Raw genomic sequence first — 27,359 nt, forward strand, 5'->3', positions numbered from 1 at the left:
TTCAACCGCTCTGTGCCTTGGGTTTCCATGCATCATAAGGGCAATGAATGGAACCCCTCACACTTAGAGGCCAGCTTAGTTAAACTCACCTAGGGCTACAGATGGAGTTGCACATTTCTAGTAGGCATCAAAAAATGTCAGCTACTATTGAGAGACATGGGGTGACATTCCCCTTCTCAGGCAAGAATTTGAAGAAAGGTTTCAATGTGCAGACTGATCTTGGATAAGGGATAGGAAAACTAGTTTAGAGGGTCAAAGAAAAGGACAGGGAGCCAGCGCTGTGGCATAGTGGGTAAAGCTGCCACCCATAGTGCCATCATCACATATGGGCGCTGGTGCAAGTCCCAGCTGCTCCACTTCCAATTCAGCTCTCTGCTATGGCCTGGGAAAGCACCAAATCCTTGGGCCCCTGCACTCGCATGGGAGACCTGGAAGAAGCTCCTGGCTCCCAGCTTCAGCCTGCCCCAGCACTGGCTGTTGCAGCCATTTGGGGAGTGAATCAGTGGATGGAAGACCTCGGGCTCTGCCTCCCTGTAACTCTGGTTTTCAAATAAATAATAAATAAATCTTAAAAAAAAAAAAAAAAAAAGGACAGTATTATGAACTTCTGAGGGAAATCTACAGTAAGAATATGAAGATTTTTTTTCTTTGTCTTTGAAACATAAAGGAAAGAAGTTTAAATTTTAGAATAGCCAGGTTAAAATGATACTAAATACTGGAGCAAAAGCCATCAAATGCAGAATAGAGAAAAGAAAATCCTTACTCCATCAGGGTACATGTAAAGAAGAAACTCTGGCATGCGCAAATCACCTGATTTTTGTGTGGCTTCGCATACTCGGCATCATGGCAACCTCCCTCTTCTTTCTGGGCACTGCCATCTCCCACCTCCTCGGAGCTGGAGGAGAGCTCTGTTTCATCATCCTCTTCCTCTCCACAGCTCAGCATCTCAAAGGATGGTAAAGAAGTTCTCCTTTCACTCTGCCAACTTTGCCTGTGTTAGAACATGAAACAGTAAAGCAAAACAAGCCATTCATAACTTGACATCAACATGTATACACACGTGTCAAATGCCATGCCTCCGGACCCTCAACATAAAAGTACTGTAAGGTGCTACAACATATACAGGAGCAAAAAGACTGCAGCACCCACTGTCACTCCTCTTTGTATACTCAGCATTTGTAGTTTTTCTTGTTTGTTTTTATAGTTATCTCTGTTTTTGATATAATTTGCCTTCGTAGTCAACATTTTAAAGGGTAAGAATCAAATAGAGAGGCTGTCGTTGGCATAGCAGGTTAAGTCACTGCTTGTAATGCTGGCTTCCAGTATTGGAGTACTGGTTCTAGTCGTGGCTGCCCCACTTTCAATTCCAGCTCCCTGCTAATGTGCCTGAGAAAGGACTGGAAAATGGCCCAAGTACTTGGGTTCCTGCCATACAGGTGGGAGACACAGATCCTGGCTCCTGGTGTAGGCCTGGTGTAGCCCTAGCTGTTGTGGCTCTTTGGGGAGTTGGGAAGTTAATCAGTGGATGGAGGATCTCCCTCCCTCTCTCTGTCACTCTGCCTTTCAAATAAGTAAATCTTTTTTTTTTTTTTTTAAGATGCCTTTCTTTTAAAAAAATATTTACTTATTTGAAAGGCAGTCACAGAGAGAGAGACAGCGAGATCTTCCACTCACTGGTTCATTCCCCAAATGGCTACAAAGGCAGGAACTGGGCCAATCCAGAGCCAGGAGCTACTTCTGGGTCTCCCATGTGGGTGCAGGGGCCCAAACACTTGGGCCATCTTCCGCTGATTTCTCAGGTGCTTTAGCAGGGAGCAGGATTGGAAGTGGAGCAGCCGGGACTTGAACCAGTGCCTACATAGGATGCCTGTGTCTCAGTCGGTGGCTTTACCCACTATGACACAGCACCCGGCCCCCGACTCCTTTTTTTAACCTTCTAAATTCTTAGAAGTAAATAGCAGTCATCATGCCATGAAAATTTGTTAAAACTGGATACTGGAATTTATGGTCTTATCTGTGTGTACATACCTAACTTTGTCATTCAATGGGAATTTATACTGGTGTATGACTTAGGCAAGGCTGGAAGCTGAGTTGTTTCTTAATACCACTGATCAGCACTGCTGAATTCTTTCCTTCCCCTTTGATCTTATCATGGATGCAGTATGCTGTACACACTGGGCTTACTCTAGGGCATTCCAGGGCACCTTGCTGCCACTGCACCAGAACTTGCAATTTTATTTATTTATTTATTTGAAAGTGTTACAGAGAGAGGTAGAAACAGAGAGAAAGAGGTCTTCCATCCACTAGTTCCCTCCCAAATTACAGCAACAGCCAGAGCTGAGCTGATCCGGAGCCAGGAGCTTCTTCCGGGTCTCCCACATGGGTTCAGGTCCCAAGGACTTGGGCCATCTTCCACTGCTTTCCCAGGCCCTAGCAGAGAGCTGAATCAGAAGTGGAGCAGCTGGGACTCGGCGCCCATATGGGATGCTGGCACTATAGGCCAGGGCTTTAACCTGTTGCACCATAGTGCTGGCCCTAGAACTTGTACTTCTTTCCACTTCTGTAATATGTTTTGAAATACAAGGGAACTAATATTCTTTCCAGATTTTCTTTTTTTTTTCCCCCCACAGGCAGAGTTAGACAGTGAGAGAGAGAGAGACAGAGAGAAAAGTCTTCCTTCCGTTGGTTCACTCCCCAAATGGCCGCTAAGGCTGTGTCAATCTGAAGCCAGGAGCCAGGTGCTTCCTCCTGGTCTCCCATGTGGGTGCAGGGGCCCAAGGACCTTGGCCAAACTCCACTGCACTCCTGGGCCACAGCAGAGAGCTGGACTGGAAGAGGAGCAACCGGGACAGAATCTGGCGCCCCAACTGGGACTAGAACCTGGGGTGCCGGCGGCGCAGGTGGAGGATTAGCCTAGTAAGCTGTGGCGCCGGCCTTCAGATTTTCTGAAAGTTTTATTTGCTTATTCTTTTGGGTGAATTTTTGGACCATTTCCTTACTTTTTCTTTTCTTTTTTTTTTTTTTTTTCCGAGAGGTGTAATGTAATGCCTGCAATAGCCAACAATCTGGGTTTGGAACCAGAAACTTGGAATGCAATCCAAGTCTTCCACATGGGAGGCAGGAATTCAACTTCTTGAGTCATTATTGCTGCTACGCAGGGTCAGTACTGGTGGGAAGCTAGAGTAAGGAACAGCAGCTGGGAAATGCCCCCAGGTACTCAGACGTGGGATGGGGGCGTCGTAACTGCTAGGTCAAATGCCCACTCCTCATCTTTAGTTCATGTTCAGCTAAGCATAATTCTTAACTGAAGAAAAATGGGCCACATTCAAATATCACAATAAGGAACAAGGACTTAAATGTAAGAAATAAAAATCAAAACAGGGCCTAAAAGAAAATGCATTAAGAATAGGGGTATTTTTAAAAGTTTATGAAAAAAAAGGCCGGCGCTGTGGCTTAACAGGCTAATCCTCCGCCTTGCGGCACCGGCACACCAGGTTCTAGTCCCGGTTGGGGCGCCGGATTCTATCCCGGTTGCCCCTCTTCCAGGCCAGCTCTCTGCTATGGCCTGGGAAGGCAGTGGAGGATGGCCCAGGTGCTTGGGCCCTGCACCCGCATGGGAGACCAGGAGAAGCACCTGGCTCCTGGCTTCGGATCAGCGTGATGCGCCGGCCGCAGCCGGCCATTGGAGGGTGAACCAACGGCAAAAAAAAAAAAAAAAAAAAGGAAGACCTTTCTCTCTGTCTCTCTCTCTATCCACTCTGCCTGTCAAAAAAAAAAAAAAAAAAAAAAGTTTATGAAAAAAGAATATGTTTTTGGCACAAAAAATTAAAAATCATGCTTATATTTTTCATAATACACATTCTTCCATGAACTTTAAAAAGACCCATCATATGCATGGATTTAAAAAAAAAAAAAGAAAGAAATGGGGCTGGTGCTGTGGCACAGCAGGTTAAAGCCCTACCTTTATATATATATATACATATATATATATATATATATTATACACACACACACGACAGTTAAGAAAGGCAAATTTGGGGGCTGGTGCTGTGATAGTGTGCAAAACTGCTGCCTGCAGTGCCAGTATCCCATATGGGCACTGGTTCTAGTCCTGGTTGCTCCACTTCCAATCCAGCTCTCTTCTATGGCCTGGGAAAGTAGTAGAAGATGGCCCAAGTCCTTGGGCCCCTGCACCCACGTGGGAGACCTGTAAGAATCTCCTGGCTCCTGGCTTCAGGTAGGCACAGCTCCAGACATTGCGGCCAATTGGGGAGTAAAGCAGCAGATGGAGGACCTCTCTCTCTCTCTTTCTCTGCCTCTCTGTAACTCTGCCTTTCAAATAAATAAATATATCAATCTTAAAAAAAAAAAAAAAGGCAAATTTGATATTCCCTGCTCCTACCCCACAAACACCAAAAGCCCTTCAGCATCTTGCCGCCACTCATAAAGGAGACACCAACCCTTTCAAGGTGCCCAGGGCACCCTCATCTCAGTGCTGTCCTCCACCCCAATCTTCAGGCATTCTCCAGCTCACGGGGGTTCTCCCATATGCAAAGATCTTCCTGCAGTTGCTCCTATGTCATATCCTCTCTTCTCCAACTGTAGTGCTCATCCCAGCCCCACACTGACCTCCTGCAACCCTCGAGCTTCCCCTGGTTGATTCCTGCACCCCCAAGCTCTCCCCTCGGCCTTCTCTTCCTCAGGAGGGAGCCTTCCTGGCCCCCTGGCCCTGTGTCAGCTCAACCCAGCTTGAAAAGGAAAAATGTTAAAGAAAAAAGGCTTAGGACAGATGGCAAGGAAAGAAAAATTAGTAAGTTATATCCAGAGGACAGCCATGTGAGAGGTGATGAGTGACAACTCTGTTGAGGTGCGACCCACAGAATCCTTCTAAGGGATAAAGTAACTCAAATCACTGGCTCTGTGCAGCCATGAAAAGCACCAATGTTTTTAAAACAAGTCATAATTGAACAAGATCCACTCTGGAGAAAATTTTGATCTGAGAGTAACTAAGGTCCCTGGACAGTGCCCCTTTGACACTGGTGGTGCAAACCTGACCTCTAGCCATAGACACACGCACATGTGCGCGCACACACACACACACACACAGAAACCATGCTGGGCTGCTCCTCTTGTGCCCTGACAGGAAGCAGAGCCAGGGGTCCCATCCCTACCGAAGTCTCTGCTCCGAGGAGGTGGCATAGGGCTCAATGAAGCTGTCCTTTTCAGCGCAGATCGTGTTGTTCTCAGATTGGGATCTCTGGCGAGGCTGAGGAATGGCGACTGTCCGCCCAGTCAACGTTGTTGCCAGGATGGCTGCAGCCAGAGCAGACCTAGGCACAAAAACATCATTGAGACAGTGAACCGTGAACGCCGTGGGGGAAGGCTGAAGCCACACATATGCATCACTCGAGGTTTGCCTCCTGCCCTGACTCTGTGCCCACAGTCTATGTGCCATCAGAAAACCTCATCTGATTCTCACATCACTTACATCAGCACTTACTACTGGTGTCTCATTTTTCATGGAAATCCAATGACTTGTAAAGATTTCCTAGCCAACAGATAGTGGAACCAGGTCTCTAATTCAGGCAGTCCGACTCTAGAGCCTTTATTCAAGTACTGTGTTAAAAAGTCAGAATAGAAAATTTTAAAAAAAGAGAGAAAATAAAAGAATTTCAAAACCCTTGAAAATTTTCCAAAAACATAGTGAAGACAAAGCAACAGATTTACCTCCTGCCTAAAAAAGAGCAAAACAGGGCTGGCATTGTGGCACAGTGGGTTAAACCACGGCCTGCAATGCCAGAATCCCATATGGGTGCCAGTTGAGTCCTGGCTGCTCCTCTTCAAATTCGGCTCCTTAATAATGGCCTGGAAAAGCCGAAGATGAGGGTCTAAGTGCTTGGGCCCCTGTACCCATGTAGGAGACCTAGAAGAACCTCCTGGCTGCTGGCTTTGGACTGACCCATATCTGGTTGTTGGAACCATTTGGGGAGTGAACCAGAAGATGGGAGATCTCTATCTCTCCCTCCCTCCCTCCCTCTCTCTCTGAAACTCTGCCTTTCAAATAAATAAATCTTAAAAACAAAACAAAACAAAACAAAAACACAACTGTCCCAACTTACTGCCTGGACAATTTCCAGGTCACAGCAAGAGACAAGAGATGAAGTGGATTCAGGAAGTCTCCCTGAGGTAGGGAGATGGAGGTGACAGTCTGGGGACACCCAGGCAGATAGAATTTGCAGGAAGGGGTATTAGAGAAGGAGTGGCAAACAGAACCCAGGAGATCTGCAGAAGGTCCCCACGGGTGTTCAGCAGAACATTCCTTGGTATACACATATGAGAAAATGACCCGAGCTCAGGGGAAAAACATCCGAAAGGAGTAGAGGCACAGGTGCTTACATATGGTCTAAACGGTGCCTGTTGCCACCAGACAGAAATGTTTTTTTTTAAATCTTTATTTATTTTTTTGGACAGGCAGAGTGGACAGTGAGAGTGAGAGTGAGAATGAGAGAGAGAGAGAGAGAGAGAGAGAGAGAGAGAGAAGGTCTTCCTTTTTCCGTTGCTTTACCCCCCAATGGCCGCTGTGGCCGGCGCACCGCGCTGATCCGAAGCCAGGAGCCAGGTGCCTCTCCTGGTCTCCCATGCGGGTGCAGGGCCCAGGCACTTGGGCCATCCTCTACTGCACTCCTGGGCCACAGCAGAGAGCTGGACTGGAAGAGGAGCAACTGGGACAGAATCTGGTGCCCCGACCGGGACTAGAACCCAGGGTGCTGGTGCTGCAGGCGGAGGATTAGCCTATTGAGCCACAGTGCTGGCCGAGACAGAAATGTTTTAAAACTTACCACTCACAGGACATAGAGCACAGGGCTCAGAACAGTGGGGGAAAATTCACCCTGGCTGAGCACCACTCCAGATCCCATGGAACAGGTCCTAAGGACAAGACTCAGACAGTCACACTATTTCCTTTAACCGCATCCCAGAACAAAGTCCAAGAAGATTTATAGGAATACAAAAATATCTAGCACTCAGCAAGCTAAAATTCACAACACCTTATAACCAATTCAAGATAACGAAGCACGCAGAGTCAGGAAAACATGACCCATGTTAAACCAGAGCTCTTGAGACTGAGATGTTTGAAATAAGAGGGTTCACTGAACCATTACAGATGGGTTGGAAACATGTCCAGGCCTACAGCTGAGAGTGTTTTTATGAACTTTGGAGAAAGCTAAGTTATTTACATTGAACCTGTATTAGCTTCAGCTAAAAGGGGCAGGAAAACAAGAAGGGTGAAGGGCCTTTGGGATAAGAGAAGTATGTGTTGCATCTCGGTTGACTGAGGTTAACAGTTCCACAAATTAATTTTAAGCACGAAGCAGTGGCCCTGGTGGGCAGGGATGGGATTTAAATCAAGATTTCTACATACATACTGGGAGTTAATTAAATTTAGGACATCACAGAACTTTTCAGGATTTGTTTATTTATTTGAAAGTGGGGGTTGGGGGGAGAGAGAGAGAGAGAGAGAGAGATCAATCTTCCACCTTCAGATTCATTCTCCAAGTACCCACGACACTAGAGGCTAGGCCAGACCACAGCCAGGAACAGTATCCAGGTGGCAGGGAGCCTAGTACTCAAGCCATCAGCTCTGCCTCCCAGGTTCATTAGCAGGAAGCTTGTTTGCAGTGGAGATAGGACTTAACCCTAGGCACTGAGATATGGGATGTGGGTTAACCCACTGTACTACAATAACTGCCACAGAATTTTTTCTTTCATCATTCATAATAAAGAGACTATCAATCAACTGAAACCTATTCCAAATTACACACACACGTTAGAATTTTTGGAGAAGACACTGAGACAGCTATTATAATGGTATTTTATATGTTCAAAAAGCTACATAGAGATATGGAAAATTTTTTATAAAGACCTGAACTTCAGGGGCCGGCGATGTGGTGTAGTGGGTAAAGTTGCCGCCTGCAGCGACGGCATCCCATATGGGCACTGGTTCGAGACCCAGCTGCTCCACTTCCGATCCAGCTTTCTGCTATGGCCTGGGAAAGCAGTAGAAGATAGCCCAAGTCCTTGGGCTCCTGCACCCACATGGGAGACCCGGAAGAAGCTCCTGGCTCCTGATCAGCTCAGCTCCAGCCGTTGTAGCCATCTGGGGAGTGAACCAGCAGATGAAAGACCTCTCTCTCCCTCTCCCTCTCTCCTCTCTCCCTCTCTCTCTGTGTAACTCTGAATTTCAAGTAAATAAATAAATCTTAAAAAAAAAAAAAAAAAAGACCTGAACTTCAGGAGATGAAAATAACAATATCAGTCATGAAAAATACACTAAGATTAACATCAGATTGCATACTGCATAGGAAAAAAAAATCAGTGGAATTGGAATGCTATTGTTTCATGTTATAAACCACCAAGTTTTGGCATACTTTATTACATAGCAATATATAATTAGTATATCTCACCACACTGATGTGGTGTAACTAGGTGGCTAGTTTAGGTCTGAGATAACTGGAAGTCCTTGCAAGCCCCCAATATAATGCTATCCCTCTACCTGTCAATCAAAATGCACCCTTTCCCAGGATGCACCTTGGGACATTGAAGCGGGAAGGGAGAACGCCATAAAAACATGGATATTAAGGTCCACATAGAATTCATGGAGGTATCATAAAATTCCCAGGTGGTTTCATGCATGTAGAGGTACCACCCCCTACCTCACAAAAGAGGCCAGCAACTGAGGAGAGCTCTCTTTTGCCTTGGAGCAAGGATGGAGGTGCTACTCGGGTGCTCTCTCTTCCCCTTTCGCGCCTTTTCCTTTGCAGCAATCCTCTGGCCCACTCATAAGGGATATTTCTCTGTGTGCAGCAACCCATACTCACATGTGTACATGTGCTCACTTTCTTATCTTTTGAATAAATCTTATAACTTGGTGCACCTTATAAATGTCTGCATTTAATTCTTATCTTCAAAGACCTAGAAAAAGATTAGTATATAGCCATGCCCAGGGCCCGCATTGTGGCATAGTGGGTAAGACCATTGCTGCCTATAATACCAGCATCCCATATGGGTGCCAGTTCATGTCTGGGCTGTTCCACTTCTGATCCAACTACTTGCTGATGGCTTGGAAAAAACTGCAGAAGAATGTGCAAGTATTTGAGTCCCTGCCACCCACATAGGAGATCCAGATGAAGCTCCAGGCTCTTGGCTTTGGCCTGCCTCAGCCCTGGCCATTGTGGCCATTTGGGGAATGAACCAGCAGATTGAAGATCTCTCTTGTGTTCTCTCTTGCTCTGTCTCTGTCATCCTATCAAGTAAATAAATAAATCTTAAAAAATATATATATATATATATATATACACACACACATCCATGCACACAACAAAATAGTGCTGGAACAACTGAATTTCCACATGGAAAACAAGCAAACTTGGATATATACCTCCCACATTTAACTCCAAGTAGATCACACATCTTAATATAAAGCCTAAAACTGTGACATTTCTAGAGGAAAATATGGAGAATGGCTTTGTGACCCTGGGGTAGATAAAGATTTCTTAGTTATGACAAAAAATTTATAAATTAGATTTCCAACAAATCAAGAATTTCTGCTCTTTCAAAGACACTATAAAGGGACCTGCAGCACCAGCATCCCATATGGGCGCTGGTTTGAAAATGTTTGCATTTCACATATTTCATAAGAGACTTGTATCCAGAACATATAAAGAACATTCAGAATACAATAAAAGACAAAGAACCCAACTTTTTAAAAAAAAAATTATTTTAAAGGTAGAAATACAGAGAGAAAAGGAGAGAGAGATAGCTTCCATCTGCTGGTTCACTCCCCAAATGGCCACAACGGCCAGGGCTGGGGCAGGCTGAAGCCAAGAGCCAGGAGCTTCATCTGGGTCTCCATGTAGGTGCAGGGGCCCAAACACTTGGCCACCTTCCACTGTTTTCCCAGGCAAACAGCAGGGAGCTGGATCAGAAATGGAGTGGCCGGGACTCAAACCGGCACCCATAAGGGATGCCAGCAATGCAAGAAAAAGCTTAACCTTCTACACCACAGTGCCAGCTCCACAACCCAATTTTTAAAATTTAGGAAAGATTTGAACAGATGACTTTGCTTCAGAAACTATACAGATGATTAAAAAAAACTTGATATAAAAAAATTAAAATTGTAAATAAGAAAAGTATACACATGACAAACAAGCAAAAGTCCCTGGCACCATTAGTTATTAGAAAAATATAAAATAGGGGCCTACACAGTACAACAGGTTAAGCCTCCACTTTTGACGCCTGCATCACACATTAGAGTCCCAGTTTGAGTACTGGCTACTCTGCTTCTGATCCAGCTCCCTGCTAACACACCTAGGAAAGCAGTGGATGATGGCCCAAGCAGTTGAGTCCCTGCCATCCACATGGGAGACCTGGGTGGAATTCTGGGCTCCTGGTTTTGGCCTGGCACAGGCCCAACTGGCCGTTTTGTGAATAAACCAGCAGATGAAGATGTCTCTGTTTCTCTGCCTTTCAAATAAATAAATCTTTTTTAATGCAAAATAAAACCACCAGGAAACACAACTACTGTGAGATTAGCACAGGTTGATGCCCAATCAGCTCAGTCCTTACTATGACTCATTTCTGTTTCAAGACTTTAAAAGCACCTGATGTTCTCCCAAGTTTCCTTCTAGGTTTTCTGTCACATTCCATGAGAGATGCAATCCCCAGCCACTGGACCAGCCCAGACCCTGCTGTAAGAGCAACACCTGTGGAGATGGGTCAAAGAGTAGCCAAAGGCCCCCTTTTGCTTCTTTTTAATACTAAGATCTCTGCCCCAGGAGAAGCTTACACCTTATTACCGTAACATGTAACTTGTGTTGGAGCATGTTTCTGAACTGTGCCTGCCATGAGCTTGCACCACGCCTACATGTGATGACAGGAACCCTCCTTCTTCCATATTCATTTCCCTCTAAAATAAAAGATAAACTATTTCCTCTACTCTGGGAGTCACAGCTTGGGAGCTTTGGGCATTATGCCCAGGGTTCTCTGCATTTGCTCTAAATCAATTATTTGCATGACAGCTCCTTCTGGTGCATTTCTTTTCTTTTTTTTTTTTTTAATTTTTTTATTTTTTTATTTTTGACAGGCAGAGTGGACAGTGAGAGAGAGACAGAGAGAAAGGTCTTCCTTTGCCGTTGGTTCACCCTCCAATGGCCACCGCGGTAGGCGCGCTGCGGCCGGCGCACCGCGCTGATCCGATGGCAGGAGCCAGGTGTTTATCCTGGTCTCCCATGGGGTGCAGGGCCCAAGCACTTGGGCCATCCTCCACTGCACTCCCTGGCCACAGCAGAGAGCTGGCCTGGAAGAGGGGCAACCGGGACAGGATTGGTGCCCCGACCGGGACTAGAACCCGGTGTGCCGGCGCCGCAAGGCGGAGGATTAGCCTAGTCAGCCGCGGCGCCGGCCTCTGGTGCATTTCTTGATTGAACCCAATAGGAAGTGGGCCGACAATCTGGATAGTAACAAAATTATGATATACACAGATTTCTGTCCTGGCTCACGGCTCCCATAACCCTTGCTATTTCTTAAGTGATTACAGCAGCAAGAGCATCTTTTGTTCAACTTTTCGGCCTTTTTCTCCTTGGTTCCAGAGTAGCCCTGGAACAGCTTCAGAACTGAGTTTTCGTCAAGTGATTGTTGGAAACTTCACAGATAACCACAGGATAGGGACCCGCTTGTCTGGGGATCCAGCCAGGCATGCAGAGGTCAGGAATTTTCAGCCCTAAACCTTAAATTCTGGGGAAGGGAGAGAGGCTAAAGGTTAAGTTGATCGGGAGCGGCAAGATGGCGGAATAGGAAGGGAGCACATTGATAGTTCAGCAAGACACACAGGTTAATAAAAGTGGAGATACTGCAGGGTCAAGGAAGAGTAGGGGAAGAAACAGCAGAGGAAACTCTTCCGGAACTAGTGATTCACAGTGGACCTGCGTGGAGAGCGTGGGAGCCCAAGTTCGGGACACCAGCGGCAGACTCAACGCACCAGCGCTGGAACGCGAGGTGAGCCGAACCTCCATAGCCCGAGACACCAGCGGGCAAGCAGAAAGAGGAGACTAGAGGGAACGAGGCTTGAAACTCCGTGGGGAAAAGTTCACCAGGCTAACTAGAAGAGAGAGAGGAAAAAAAAGAAAAAAAGTGACCGATACGGACACAAGTTTCTCTCCCTCCACTCACCCCTCAAAGGGGAGCAAGACAAAGAGCAGGCGCCATTTTGGACATACGTCATAAGCAGGGCAACCTCAGGTCTGCACCGGCCCTGAGCCTAGCAGAAAAACCTGACTCTGGGGGGAGGGGTGAAATAACAGGAGATTAGGATCTAACTTGGCAACCCAGTGGGAGACTGCAGGAGAATTGGAGCCCACACCGAGGGCAGCAGAGATTCCCTGTGTGGTCAATGGGAAAGAGCTTCCGATCTCTGGCTCCTGTGGGTATATCATTTGCCTGCTAACTACCTCCAATTACATTCAGCTGTGTGGAATTACTTCCCTTTTGAAGCAAAAAAAAAAAAAAAAGAGAAAGAAAAAAGAAAGAGAGATTTACCACGCCTAACCTGGGAGTGTCATCTTTGACACACCCTCAACCCTGAGGAACCAAACCCAGCTCTCAGTCCACACTTATCTCAAGCCTCTAAGGCTCCACCGAAAGCAGACAGTCCACTTAATATAGAGCCATAGCGTAACAAGAAAAAACACCACAGTGAAGAAACCAAATATCTCCAACATGCCATACAACAAACGCAAAAACCGAGGTAACAAGAACAAGGAAGACACTATGACGCCCCCAAATGAAAAAGACACCCCAATTCGAGATTATGAAGATGATGAGATCAAAGAAATGCAAGAAGCAGATCTCAAAAAATTGATAAGAACATTAAGAAGTTCTCAAAAACAAATTCTTGAACTACAGAAATCCTTAGTGGACAAGATAGAAAATCTCTCTCGTGAAAATGAAATATTAAGGAGGAATCAAAATGAAATGAAACAACTAGTAGAACATGAAACTGTGATAGTGACAAAAAACCACAATGAAATGAAGAACTCAATAGATCAAATGACAAACACATTAGAGAGCCTTAAAAACAGAATGGGCAAAGCAGAAGAGAGAATATCAGACTTAGAAGACAGAGAACAGGAAAGGAAACAGGCAAACCAAAGAAAAGAAGAAGAAATTAGAAATCTAAAAAATATTGTCGGGAATCTACAGGATACTATTAAAAAACCTAATATTCGGGTTCTAGGAGTTCCTGAAGGCATGGAGAGGAAGAAAGGATTAGAAGGCATTTTCAGTGAGATACTAGCAGAAAATTCCCCAGGTTTGGAGAAGGACAGAGGCATCTTAGTACAGGAAGCTTATAGAACCCCTAATAAACATGACCAAAAGAGATCCTCACCACGACATGTTGTAATCAAACTCATCACAGTGAAACACAAAGAAAAGATTCTAAAAGGTGCAAGAGAGAAACGTCAGATTACTCTTAGAGGATCTCCAATTAGACTCACAGCAGACTTCTCATCAGAAACCCTACAAGCTAGAAGGGAATGGCGAGACATAGCCCAGGCACTAAGAGAGAAAAACTGTCAGCCCAGAATATTATATCCTGCAAAGCTCTCATTTGTGAATGAAGGTGAAATTAAGACTTTTCATAGCAAACAGAAACTGAAAGAATTTGTTGCCACTCATCCTGCCCTGCAAAAGATGCTTAAAGATGTGTTACACACAGAAACACAGAAACATGGTCACCAATATGAAAGAAGGTAAAGGAAGGAAACCTCACAGCAAAAGATCACAGGAAGCTCAATTTCTCTTTGACATAGAATTAAACTCTGATGCTCTGTTAAAGCAATGTGTTAAAGTAATCTAAAAACAAAAAGCAATTCAAATCAATTGGCAATCTACAAAAAGAGTTGAAGATTTTGAAGGCTATTATTGGGATTGCTATATTGGTCTATTATGCTGTGTTATATGTGTGTACATATTGTATGTCCACATAGGAAATTTTATTGAGAATTTTATTTTGAATGGCTTATAGATAAGATTGTCCATAGATTTGAGCTGCTAAAATCAATCAAAGATACATTTTAATTTGTGTGACCTGAATCTGTGTATCATGTGTTTTAAACTTGTTGGTAGAAAGAAACTGAAAACATTTTATATGGTTGTGCTTAAGTTTACTGGTTGAACGGACTACACCAGGTTAGATATTTAAGAGGTGTTTTCAAATACATGATTCTTAAAATTTATAGAAGGCATTGGACCTTCTGGTAAATGTTTTCTTAAGTTGTTATCTAATGGTTGAAACGGTTAGCTAAGTATTCATGTAATATTGCTGTTGTCAGCAAGCGATCTAGGACTTGCTCCCTCATTTCTCTATTCTAAGCCCAACTTATTCTTTCATTTCTCTATTCTCTTCAAGGTAGGAAACTAATTCTATTATGAAGGAATCTGTAGGATGCACAATTTAATCTTTAGACCTTATAAAAGAGATGGCTAACATTTTTCTGTAATAGCATAGCCAAAATAAGAACTTAAATGATAATCTCACAGCTAGATTCACTTCGCCATCACGAAGTATACAGTAAGTAGAAAAGGCCTCCCTTTCAGACCAAGGGGAAAGAAAGTTTTAAAGTGAGAATATAATTTCCTCATGGGCATTGTCTACCTTAGAAAAACTACTACAGAACATGCCTGTGACTATAGACTTGTAGTTCAGGCCACCGAAGATTAGAGATGGGATATGGGCACTCCCTTGACTTGCATCCTCTGGTCTGCTTTAACACAAACCAGGAGGAAAAGAAAGCTCGGCATCAGAAGCAATGGGTGGCAGGCTTATTAATGGCTGGACAGTGATCTGCCCTCAAGGAGACCCAACAGGCCAGTCCACTGCAGTGGCTTTCAATGTGGTAAGCCTGGGCTTCAGCAGAAGTCAGCTTGTGAAGAGCCCTGGCAGCTCTGCCAAGAGTTGGATCACTGGAAATGGACCTGCCCTGGTGTTGAAGGATGCCCAGGTCAGAGCCACAGATCTTATTGGCTCTAAGCTGAAAAGCCCTTCACTCAGCCCAACTTCCAAAGTGACCACTGCAGCTGAGAGGATGGTCAAGTAGGGTATGCAACATTGCAGGCAGAACTGTAAATTTCTTGTTAGAGATGCCCCCTGCCTTTACCTGGCCAGCTCTCCTCCCAGCCCAGCCAAGTAATGAAAGTCAACAGAGTGCCTTCCCCTAGGAGGTTCACACCTCCCTTAGGATATACCCCATGTGAAGAGATAGATAGGTCTGGGCCTCTTAACTTACAAGGCCTAAAGCCCACCAGATTATTATCAAGCCCCTTCTATCAGGTTCTATTTGCCTCTCAATCAGAAAACTTAATTGTAGCTTAGACAGCACCTTTCTTAGCACACCTAATAATGACTCTGTCCTTTGTTCTAGACCCTGTCTAGCACACTTGGGCCTCATTCCTTTGTAATCATAACCTCTACTCTACCACCAATGGCTCTACTCCCAACCTGTGTGTACTGATGGTCCTCTTCCCCACTTAATGCTGTATAATTGTTCAAACCTGGTAAATGCCACTCTTAGGATCATTGGTTACTATCCTCACTCTGTCTTTTATGACCCTGTCTAAATATGATCAGAGTCGGCGAACTTGGAAGGCTTCCATAGCCTTGGCAACTCATGACGACAGCCTAGGGTGGTTACTGGCGCCATAAACTAGAATGTCAATTTGTTGGGTCAACAACAAGAGCCACTGTGCACTTGCTCCTCATGTGGGATCTCTGTCCTTAATGTGCTGTACATTTTGATTTAATGCTATAACTAGTACTCAAACAGTATGTTTTACTTTGTGTTTCTATGTGGGTGCAAACTGTTGAAATCTTTATACTAAATTGATCTTCTGTATATAAAGAGAATTGAAAATGAATCTTGATGTGAATGGAAGGGGAGAGGGAGCGGGAGAGGGGAGGGTTGTGGGTGGGAGGGAAGTTATGGGAGGGGGAAGCCATGTAATCCATAAGCTGTACACTGGAAATTTATATTCATTAAATAAAAGTTAAAAAAAAAAAAAGGTTAAGTTGATCACTGTTAGCCAATGGCTTAATCAATCATGCTGATGTAATAACGCTTCCATAAAAATCCAAAAACACTGTGTCCAGAGAGCTTGCAAACAGCTGAACACATCAAAGATTCCAGGAAGATGAACACAAGATGCCCATGTGTCAGGAGGGTGGAGAACCCCAACTCCACAGGGAGCACTCGCGTGCTCAGTGCCCATCCAGACCTCGCCCTACAGAGCTGTTCATCTGGCTGCCTGTCTGATTTGTATCCTTTAGATACTCTTTATAATATGTAGATAAGCATGTTTCCCTGAGATCTGTGAGCCACTCTAGCAAATTATTCAAACCTAGAAAGGAGACTGTGGGGATCCTGATTTACAGCCAGCCAGCCAGAAATGCAGGTCAAACAAATGGCTTGTGACTGGCATCTGAAGGGGGACATGGGCAGTCTTGAGAACTGAGCCCTAAAACTATGGGGTTTGATGCTATCCTCAGGTAGACAGTGTCAGAAGCAAACTGGAAGACACCTAACTGCTGTCCTGTGCAGAACTGATTATTTGCTTGCTAGCAGAAAAAAAAAAAAATTCCATACATTTTGAGTCAGAGACGAGCTGTGTTGATTGCTGTTGGATGAGAGTATAGGAGAAAGTGAGTTTGTTTTTTTCTATACTCTCAGAACTACACACCCATTACATGTCTAAAAATTTAAAACCTGGCCAAGACTATGCCTCTGTACTCTTCCTTCTCAACCTGGGCCTTGGCAGGAAGAATGACTCCCACAGTGAAGGGTGGTGAGAAAGTCAACATGGACCAGGGACACCATCGACACATACAAGCACGTCCATCAAGTGTACTTCAACGTGACGATGGGAACTCTGGGTGTGCACATGGACATGAGGCCCAACAAAGCTGTTGCTGCCAAAGGAATATTCCATACCCCACATACATATACAGAAAGCACAAAAAAAGATGAAGGTTCACCCAAGAAGCACTAAACACTGGCTACCTGTGCACCTGTCACCACTTTCAAGAATCTGTATACAGAGAGTCATCAGAGAAAAAAGTTAACTAACCACTGATTGTCAAATAAAGTTAACCACACAATACGGGGCCAGCGCTGTGGTGCAGCAGGTTAAAACTCCAGCTTGCAGAGCCGGCATCCCATATAGGCACCAGTTTGAGTCCTGGCTGCTCCTCTTCCAATTCAGCTTTCTGCTATGGCCTGGGAAAGCAGTTAGAAGATGGCCCAAGTTCTTGGGCCCTTGCACCCGCATGGGAGACCCGGAAGAAGCTCCTGGCTTCAAATCGGCTCAGCTCTGGCCATTGCGGTCATTTGGGGAGTGAGCCAATGGAATGGAAGAACCTCTCTCTCTGGCTTTACCTCTCTCTGTAACTCAAGTAAATAAAATATTTAAACACACACACACACACACACACACGGACTGCCCCACCCAAGTGGCTGGTGAGGATATGAAGGAACATGTCTGCTGGAGTAAACATGAGTAGATCAGCAACTACAGAAAACAGTTCACCGGTTTCTTATTAAATTAAGTACCCACCTAGCGTATGATCCAGCTACTCCATTCCTAAATATTTATCCAAGACAAATGGAAGCGTGCATCCAAGGATTTGTGCATACATGCTCACAGCAGCTTTATTCCAGTAACCAAAAGTTGGAAACAATCCAAATCTCATCAGCAAGTGGATGGATAAACAATGATGGCCTACTCATATAATGCAATATTATTCAGCAATAAAAAGGACGTGTGGACTTTTACAAAATGGATTATGCCGAGTGAAAGAAACCAGCAATAATTTTTTAAAAAGATTTATTTATTTATTTGAAAGGCAGGCAGTGGAGGGAGGATGGGAGAGAGGGAGAGATATCTTTCATCTTTCATTCCAAATGGCTGCAACAGCCAGGCCAAAGCCAGGAGCTAAAAATTCCATCCAGGTTTCCCACATGGCTGCCAGGGACCCAAGTACTGGAGCCACTGTCTACTACTTTCCCAGGCACATTATCAGAAAGCTGGATCAAAGCAAACTAGGACTTGAACCAGTACTCTGATATGGGATGCTGCTGTCACAAGTGGTGGCTTAACCTACTGCACCACAATGTAGGCCATAGCAATAATTATCAGTTACATAAAATTCTAGAAAATACAAACTAATATACAGCGATGGAAATCAGGTGAAAGTGAAATGGCAGAGAAAGGTGGAAGGAAAGAACTGCCAAAAGGCACAAGGAATCTTTTGGGAGCAATGGATACATTTAATATCTTGATTGTGATAATAGTTTCAAAGGTATAAGGATACATCAAAACTTGTCAAATTATGCACTTTAAATAGTTAATTATACATATGTTACCTCACTAAAACTACTTTTAGAATGATAAGTGACTAACTAATGCACAAACAATAACAGCATATTATGGAGTTTCTACATACAGAATTAAAACCAACGACAACAGTAGGAGCCGATGTGGCGGTGCAGGTTAAGCCACTGCTTGTGAAGCCTGCCAGTGTGAGTCCGGCTTGCTCCACTTCCAGGAAAGCAGTGGAAGATGTCTGAAGCACTTGAGCCCTCACCATTCACATGGGAAACCAGGATGGAGTTCCTGGCTCCTGGCTTCAGCCTGGCCCAGACCTGGCAGTTGTGGCCATTTGGGGAGTGAACCAGCAGATAGAGGACCTCTCTCTCTCTCTCTCTCTCTCTCTCTCTCTCTCTCTCTCTCTCTCTCTTACTCTGTCTTTCAAATAAATAAATCTGAAAAACAAAACAAAAAGTTGCTCACACAAACACTGAATTGCTGGATAGACTCATATTTGGGTCACAGCAAGGCCACTGGGGACCAGTTACTAACACTTGAGTCTCACACGTGACTCAAAACAGAGGTGACAAGAGGAGTTCTCCCATGGGGTCACTGAGAGGATGAAATGAAACAATGTTTCTTAAGCAGGTTCCAGAGTACTTCACACAAAATAAACATCCCCAAACAGCTCTTCCAGTTACCAAGCTCCTACTGAAGAAAGAAACAAAACACCAAGGTATTTCAGAGTGTTATCAGAAGGCATACAAGGGTCTAGCACCAAAGAACACAGGCAAGGAGGCATCATCCCTAAATGAAGTTAGCTCTCATTCACTGTTGGCAATGTTTAAGCTTTTAAAAATTTTTTAATTTTTTAAAAAATTTATTTTGGAAATCTGCTGGTTCACTCTTCAAATGTCTGCAACTGCTCCTGGGAGCAGGAAGTACAGTCCGGTTTCCCATGGGGGCAGCAGGAACCCACTACTTGAGCCACACATCACTGCCTCCTAGGGTCTCTGCTGGCAGGAAGCTAGAGGCAGGAGCAGGGTCTGGGAATTAAATCCAGGCACTTCAATGTGGCATGTGGGGGTCTTAACCAATAGGCTGAATGTCTGCCCATTGTCCAACGTTTAATGGCTTAAAAATAGTCTAAAATTCTCCTGTGTCTAAAGTCATGGAAGGCACAGCAGGGCTCTCAGGTGCATCTAGGAATGAAAGTCAGCTGGTGGTGGGTTGGGAGCACCTGAGGATGGGGAATCCAGGTGAGAGCAGTGAAGGGGCTCTTTCTCCCTGCCCAAAGCAGTTCCTGGAAAAGGTAGACTTGTATTTAAAGAAAATTACGTGCACCAACTCAAAATTCACTTTAAAGCACTATTAACCTGAACACTTGGGCCTGACTGCTCATATTTTGAAACATATTAATTACATTCAATTGTGCAATGTGAGAATCTCATACCCATGTAAGTGTACATTACAGGACTGTGGTACAAAACTCAATGCACAGGATTCTAACCCCCCCACTCGTGACTGTGTAGACAGTTCAAACAGTTCCAGGATCCAGGGCTTGGCGGCAGGTACAGTGCTGCTCCTCTGGGACTCACCTTTGTCTCTCTGGAGACGGGTTGGGGCTGCGGGGAGGAGGTGTGCGGGGCACAGCTGGCTTTGGGGCGATGCTGGCTGCAGGGAGAAGGCCATGGATGATGTGTTTCTGCACAGATGAAATTAGCAGAGGTCATTGGGATGAAGAGGAATCACCTGGGTCCTGCCACCACCACCCCTCCCCCAGGATCACTGCACTGTCCACTCAGGGATCCAGCCATCTGAGGAGCCCCACTCTTCCCTAACACCCTCAATCCCCATCTGGCCAGACAAGCACAGCCACCCAGCGAGCAGCATTGTGGGGCCCCTTTTGGCCCTCCATGCGCGGAGCAGCTTCCCTGACCACTCCCTAGGGTCACCCTCTAGCCCGTCCACTCATCCCCCAGTACCGTCCCCAGTGATCTCTCATGTGCCTCCCTCTGCAGGGCAGGGAGACTTCCTGAGAAGCAGGCTGCTTTCTTCAGTTGCTAGCCCTGGAACTCAGTCCTGACACCCTAACCCACACCTGGCAGAGACTTCATCAAGATTCTCAAGGATGCAGGCAATGAAAACTAGCTCCTGCACACAATGGGAGGCACAGCACAGCACACTGCTTTAGAGCACTGGGAGGCTCTTGGAGGTTTCTGAGGCTAGCCCAATCTTCATCTTCTGCGCACCAAGCATTCTTCACCCCACTAGAGGCAGAACACCATGAGAATCATGAAGAAAGCCAGCCCTCACCCTTGAGGTAGAGTCCTGGGGAAAACCGCCCAAATGGAGCACGGAATTCTGGGAAGTGCCAAAGGAGCGGTAAAAACAAAATGTTGAGGTTGTCGAAGGCGGGGAGGGCTCCTTCGTATCTGGGGACCAGCAAGGAGACCTCAAATGTTCACCTTGGAGGAAAGCCCACAGGCACTTAGACTGGGTTTTCCAAGACAACCACTGCTCTCACTTGGAAATGTGATGGAAAAGTACTCCAAGAAGAAGGAATAACATGAAGAACGGAATGGAGCAAGACGCTGGTGGCAGCGCTCCTGGAGGTAGCACCCACTCCAGCGTCCTGGAGTGCAGACACATCTGGGAGGGGCAGCCAGAATGACGGGCTAAAGACGACTCCATCTGAAGGGCTCTGATTCCAGAGTGGGCAGCATCACTCCCTGATGACAGGTAAATGGTCCGGCATGTCACAGAAAGTCTCCACTGGTTGCTTCCCACCAATGGATCCACAGTCTTCTCTTGCTCCCCTCTTTATTCCTGCACATATTCCCTATGCCTTAGCACTCAGAATTGCCATCCTTTTCTTAAAAGCAAATAATTCATTCTTTACCAGGCCTCAGTATATGCTGTACTCTCCAGCTGAAATTCTCTTTCTGTACTTAATCCCCAAAAGCTAATCCTCTGGGCCAGTGCCGTGGCTCACTAGGCTAATCCTCTGCCTGCGGCGCCAGCACCCCGGGTTCTAGTCCCGGTTGGGGCGCCAGATTCTGTCCTGGTTGCCCCTCTTCCAGGCCAGCTCTCTGCTGTGGCCTGGGAGTGCAGTGGAGGATGGCCCAAGTGCTTGGGCCCTGCACCCACATGGGAGACCAGGAGAAGCACTTGGCACCTGGCTCCTGGCTTTGGATCAGCACAGCACGCTGGCCGTGGCGGCCATTTGGGGAGTGAACCAATGGAAGGAAGACCTTTGTCTCTGTCTAACTCTGCCTGTCAAAAAAATAAATAAATAAATAAAGCTAATCCTCTGGCCAACTCCCCAGTAATTACAGATGGAACCCGCTTACAATGGTTCAACTTAGGATATATGTTTTTAAATGCATCTTTTAAAAAATGATTAATTCATTTATTTGTGAAGCAGAATGGGAGAGAGGGAGGGAGGGAAAGCGCTCCCATCTCCTGGCCTACTCCCTAAATAGCCCCTAGTTAGGGCAAAAGCTGAGAGTCAGGAACCCAACCCAGGTCTCCCACGCAGGCAGCAGGAACATAATCACTCGAGCCATCCCTGCTGCCTCCCTGGATCCACATTAGCGTGAAGCTGGAGTCCAGAGATGAGCATCGAACTCAGGCATTCTGCTGTGGGACCCCACTGGCGTCCTAACCACTAGAAGAAATGCCTGCCCTCTGACTTTTCAACAGTGTTGTAAAGGCAACACCTAGTCAGTAGAAGCAGTACTTCAAAATCTGAATTTTGGTATTTTCCAAGGCTAGCGATACGCTGTTAAGATCCTTCCCGGAGATGCTGGGCGGCAGCAGCAAACCACAGCTCCCCAAAAGGTGCCCAAGTGATGTTCGACAGCGTGCTGTGTGCCTAAGTTAGGGTCGAGGGATTCACGGGTGGTTAAAAAGACTGGCAGGCTCAGCAGGTGGCAGGGGAGGAAGTTAACGGGTTTCTGAAGTCAGCCCCCTGCATCAAAGGGTAGGAAAGGAGCAGTGCTCAGGGAGTGGGGCTGGGAGTACAAGTGGCTGCGGGGTACGTGTGTGGCGGTGCTGATGCTGGCGACACTGCGCGCTAGGGCAGCGCGGTCAGATCCGCACATGAAAGGACGCCTTTGGCGCCGTCTGCAGAACGTGAACTAGCGAGGCGCTAAGAACCCAATCCAGGGAGCTGCTGGAGGCCAGGGTGGAGCCGCTCGAGGGGTGGACGTGGCGGGCGGCAGGGGAAGGAACCACGAGCGACTGCCCAGCAGGGATACCGAGCAGCGCAGCGGGAGCGAGCTCTCCGGGCAGACAGAGGGATTCCCGTGCGACCGCGGCCCACGCGAACTCAGGGCTTCCCGACTGAAAACCCCTCTCTCCTCAGCCGCCGCCTGGCCTCCATCACAGGCCTCATCCCAACCGCTCCTCAGTTCCCGGCCCCGCGCGGGACGCGCGAGGATTTACTCACAAACTGGTCCTGGCGGCCGAAATCCCGGGAACATGCCTGCTGCGGGGCTGAGCCTACGAGAGAAGTCCCTCGTCCCTCCGCAGCCAGGAGCCCGCGCTACTCCAGCCAAGCTCCCAACGCTTTTTCTTCACGACAGACCTCGCAGAAACCCCGTCGGCCAATGGCTCTGTTTCCTCCTCAACCAATCAGCTCCCGGGTTACTCCCACACCCGTCGCTCTGGGCAACCAGCGCGTCCCGTTCAAATCCCACCAGTGCGGGAGGCGGCTGAACTGTCTGCTCTCTAATTGGCCGGCGCAGGTGTCCATCCCTGACGCCACAGCCTATCCCACGCTGCAGGGGGCGGAGGGCGGGCAGGATGAAAAACTGGGCGCGCGCTGCTGACGTACACGGAAGTGGCGCGGCCTCAGGTGGTACAGGAACCCCCAGACTGGGAGGCGGAGGCGGGTCCTGCCGGCTCCGCACCGGCCCTGGACTAGAATGGAGATCGGAGGCGCGTCCGGGGCCAGGCAAGTCACAAAAGTGAGAAAGGCGGGCACTGGGGCAGGAATTTGTTGGCTCTTACGCTAATAATTCAGGTTTTGAAAGAATACTCTGCAGAGGAGATCTTGCCACAGAGGGCTTGGCGTTCAACGGGACGCGGGGCTGTGTGCGCCTAAGTGCCACCTGCATTGCCGTCGTTAGAGACCATCGATGGAAGGGAAGCCCCCCGGCGGCCCAGGCCCCGTGCACGTGCCACTTGGGCACGTGGTAGCGAGAAGTGGCGGGGGTCGCAGCTGGCGCAGGAGGTGCAAGGTGAGTGGGCTCCCCACGCGCTGGAGCGCGCTGCACCCTGTTGCGCCTTTTCTCCCAGACTTCATGGAACTCATTTTCTGGTCTGTATTTTAAGGGAAAATTAAGCTCGTTTTTGAGGATGGCCTGGCACCGGTAGATTTTTACCTGTCTAACAGATCTTGCATTCTTTATATCACCGAAGCTGATTTGGTGGCAGGAAACGGCTACAGAAAGAGGCTTGTTCGGGTTAGAAATGTAAGTACTGAACTGGAAGAAACTGAACATTTCATTTGTACGCTTACCCCTCCATCCCTTGGAATAATTGCTATGAAACCACTGGCCAATCCAAACACAAAACCATAGCTTTCTCCACCTCAGAAGGCATCTTGTTACAAAGTGGACTGCTTTTTTTTTTTTTTTTTTTTTCTTTGCAGTCCAATAACCTACAAGGGATTGTGATAGTTGAGAAAACACAGATGAGCGAACAGTACTTCTCGGCCATACAGAAGTTTACTGTGCTGGACCTTGGGATGGTGTTGCTTCCCGTGGCCAGCCAGGTGGAAGCGTCCTGCCTCATTGTCCAGTTAGTAAGTACCCCTTCCTGCTCCTTTGTTGCTGCCCTCTGTCCTGCAGATTCTCAGCTCACCTATACGCTAGCTCTGCCTCTGCTATAGTTGCAACCCATCAATCCAGCCCATGGCATCCGCCACGCTAGCGTCTAAAATCGCTTTGAGGACTTGGAAGCTCAGAAGCTGCCTCTGTGGCCAGCTGGCCTTGCACACACCCCCACCCCCGCCAAGGGAAGTGTCACAGAGCAGACGAGTTAACCTGCTTTAGACTCCCAGACCCTGATTACTGCCATGATTCACCGTCCTGCTGTTAGGCTGGTGAAAATGTCCCCTGGCAGCTACTTTGCCTCATCCCCACATGTCCTTCATTGAACGTCAACGAACAAAAAAAAAACTGGTTCTCTGATTGCCTCATTTTTCACACATTAGAATTTCCTGGGGAGCTTTTTTTTTTTTTAAGATTTGTTTTATTTATTTGAAAGACAGAGTTACAGAGAGAGAGGTCTTCCATTCCTCTGGTTCACTCCCCAGTTGGCCGCAACAGCCCGAGCTGCACCAATCCAAAGCCAGGAGGCAGGAGCCAGGAACTTCTTCCAGGTCTCCCACGTGGGTGCAGGGGCCCAAGGACTTGGACCATCTTCTACTGCTTTCCCAGGCCATAGCAGGGAGCTGGATCAGAAGAGGAGCAGCCAGGACTAGAACCGGCGCCCATATGGAATGCCGGTGCTTCAGGCTAGGGCTTTAACCCACTGAGCCATGATAAATGAGCCTTCCTTTCTGGCCAATTAAAAAATTAGAACAGCAGAGGAGGTAGGGACAACCTGAATATCAGTTGTGTGTTTTAAATTTCCCCCTCTGGTGTGCAGCTTGAGTTGGAAATCAAACTGGAAATGCAGGCAACCCTGCATGGCTCACAGATCCCTCCCCACCATGCCCCTTGCTTCACGGTTCCTTCCGTCCCTAAATAAAATAGCTTTATCAGCCTTCGTGTAACCACCACTCCCTGAGAACAGTTTCTCTTTTGGCAGTTTCTTGCAGGCCCTCCATGAAGCAGATCGAGTTCAAGTATTTATCCATTTATCTTGCATAACCCAAATGATCCATAGGAAAATGTTTGCATTCCTCAGAGTAGTTTTATTCTAAACATTGTGATAACTTAGGGTTTTTTTTTTTAAACTACCCATTTTTATCTTGTTCTTTGTGTAGTCATATGCCTGATCTTTCAACACTTTTGCTGATGTCTGAGAACTTGGTCTATAAGAATAGTCAAGCCTTAACTGGTTTAGGTCTAGCTGAACCAGACTTTAAGAATAAACTGCCAGCCTTCCAGAGGGCGCTCATGTGCTTTTATTTTAATTTCCGATTCAGGTTCAAGAGCAAACCAAAGAGCCCAGTAAGAACCCTTTTCTTAGGAAGAAACGGACTCAGTTCTCTGAGCCGTACCTCCTCCGAACTGTGCAGCAGATCCCAGGAGTTGGAAAGGTCAAAGCTCCCCTTCTGCTTCAGAAGTTTCCAACCCTCCAACAGCTGAGTAATGCTTCCATCCCAGAACTGGAGCCAGTCGTCGGACCAGCCGTAGCACAGCAGATCCACGCCTTCTTCACACAGGCCAGGTGACAGCTGGCCAAGTTTAATCCTTTAGATCACGAAGAATGGGATCTTGTTTTCATATTTAAAAACCAAGAGGAAGGGGCAGGCGTTGTGGCATAGCAGGTTAAGCCTGCACTTAGGAGGCCCAAATCTTATACTGGAATGCGTGGTGTGAGTCCCAGCTACTCCATACCATTGTGCCTGGGAGGCAGAAGATGGCCCATGTACTTGGGTCACCCACATGGAGTTCCTGGCTCTTGGCTTTAGCCTGGCCCAACCCTGGCTATTGCCAGGTATTTGGGAGAGTGGACCAGCAGATGCAAGGTCTCTCTTCCTCAGCCTTTCAAAGAAATAAACAGCTGGAGCGAGCCTGTGAAGTGTCCTGCCTTTGCTGTCGGCTCAGGCATGTCAGTGGGCCAGAGCTGGCACTGCCCTCTTTGTACTAAGACCAAAGGGGCCTGAGTTTCCTAAGAGAGTCAGGGACTTGCATGCTCAGCAAAAAAATCAATTAGGGCAGATTGTAATGAGTGACCTTGACCTGCATCTATCACGGAAAAGTCTTCTGGAAAGTTCAGGTGGTGGGTGTGACCAGCTAAGAGGAAAGAAACCTACAGTGGAGCACTGTGTACTGCCAGTCTCTGGTTCCTGTGTCACAGCTCCTGTCCAGGGCTCTGGGGGCTGCTGCCAATATAAATAAACAATTGTACAACAGCTCCCTCCTCCCTGTTTTTTTTTTTTTTTTTTTTTTTTTAATAATCACTGGGCATGTCTTCTGAACACAGAAAACTTGGAGTTCCCATTTAAAGATGCAAAATTGATGTGTGTGAAGAAAAAAAGAATGTGTGTTTATGCATGGCCTGCCAGAGGGAGAATACACAAGAAACAGAGCCAGCTGTGTCCAGTGAGGGAACCCCTGGGCTAGGGATCAGATGGTACAATTTCCCCTTCAAAAAATTAAAGATGACATAACTTCAAAGCTCATTTGCTTTGTGTGCTTTAGGATAGAAACGATTTGAAACAAGCAGAGAAAGTAAAGTAAAAGTCAAATGTTCACTTAGGTAAATGAATGTGTTTATTTAAATACTTACACAAACACGACCCAGGAGCCATGGCTGCACTTGCCCAAAGGCAGCTACTTCCCTTAAGATATTGCACAACAGAAAATATTTAAATCCTCATTCTTAAAGTTGGATTTCAATGTTATATTTTTTACCTAGGTAAGTTGTACTATGTCAACAGTGAATCTTACTAGAGTCACAGTATCATCCAACGTATAGCAAGAGAAATCAGTGGGTAAGAATGTCATGTTTAAAAGCCAAATAGAGCTTTACACTTGAATCATTTACATCTTTACCTTATAAAATGCAAAACTATTTTTTTACCCAACACTTAAAATATACAATTATGTACTTTCTACTTTAAACAAAATGAAGAATGTTTTGAGTATCAAACAGTATATTATCTACCTTGTAGACAGTATCTTCACCTAACACTGCCACTGTGTTAGCAACTCTTGAATGACACCGAACTTTAGAAGAAAAGCCGTTCCTAAATTTTATAT

General features: G+C 46.4%; 1 protein-coding gene and 1 pseudogene across 1 annotated transcript in view; one reads left to right on the forward strand and one right to left on the reverse strand.

Moving 5' to 3' along the window:
- The window catches only part of LOC133754620 (centrosomal protein of 89 kDa-like), a 59,627-nt gene extending 36,090 nt beyond the window's left edge, over positions 1-23,537 (reverse strand). The window contains exons 1-6 of the mRNA XM_062185041.1: positions 23,431-23,537; positions 23,118-23,340; positions 22,868-22,963; positions 20,013-20,119; positions 5,172-5,330; positions 811-991 (exon numbers count right to left, since the gene is read on the reverse strand). Of these exons, the coding sequence (XP_062041025.1) occupies positions 811-991; positions 5,172-5,330; positions 20,013-20,119; positions 22,868-22,963; positions 23,118-23,340; positions 23,431-23,537 (873 nt within the window). The remainder of the gene's footprint in view (positions 1-810; positions 992-5,171; positions 5,331-20,012; positions 20,120-22,867; positions 22,964-23,117; positions 23,341-23,430) is intronic.
- LOC133754622 (Fanconi anemia core complex-associated protein 24-like) lies at positions 23,252-26,549 on the forward strand (annotated as a pseudogene).
- The last annotated feature ends 810 nt before the right edge of the window (positions 26,550-27,359 follow it).

Source organism: Lepus europaeus, unplaced genomic scaffold (assembly GCF_033115175.1).
Source record: "Lepus europaeus isolate LE1 unplaced genomic scaffold, mLepTim1.pri SCAFFOLD_247, whole genome shotgun sequence".
NCBI classification, from domain to species: Eukaryota; Metazoa; Chordata; class Mammalia; order Lagomorpha; family Leporidae; genus Lepus; species Lepus europaeus.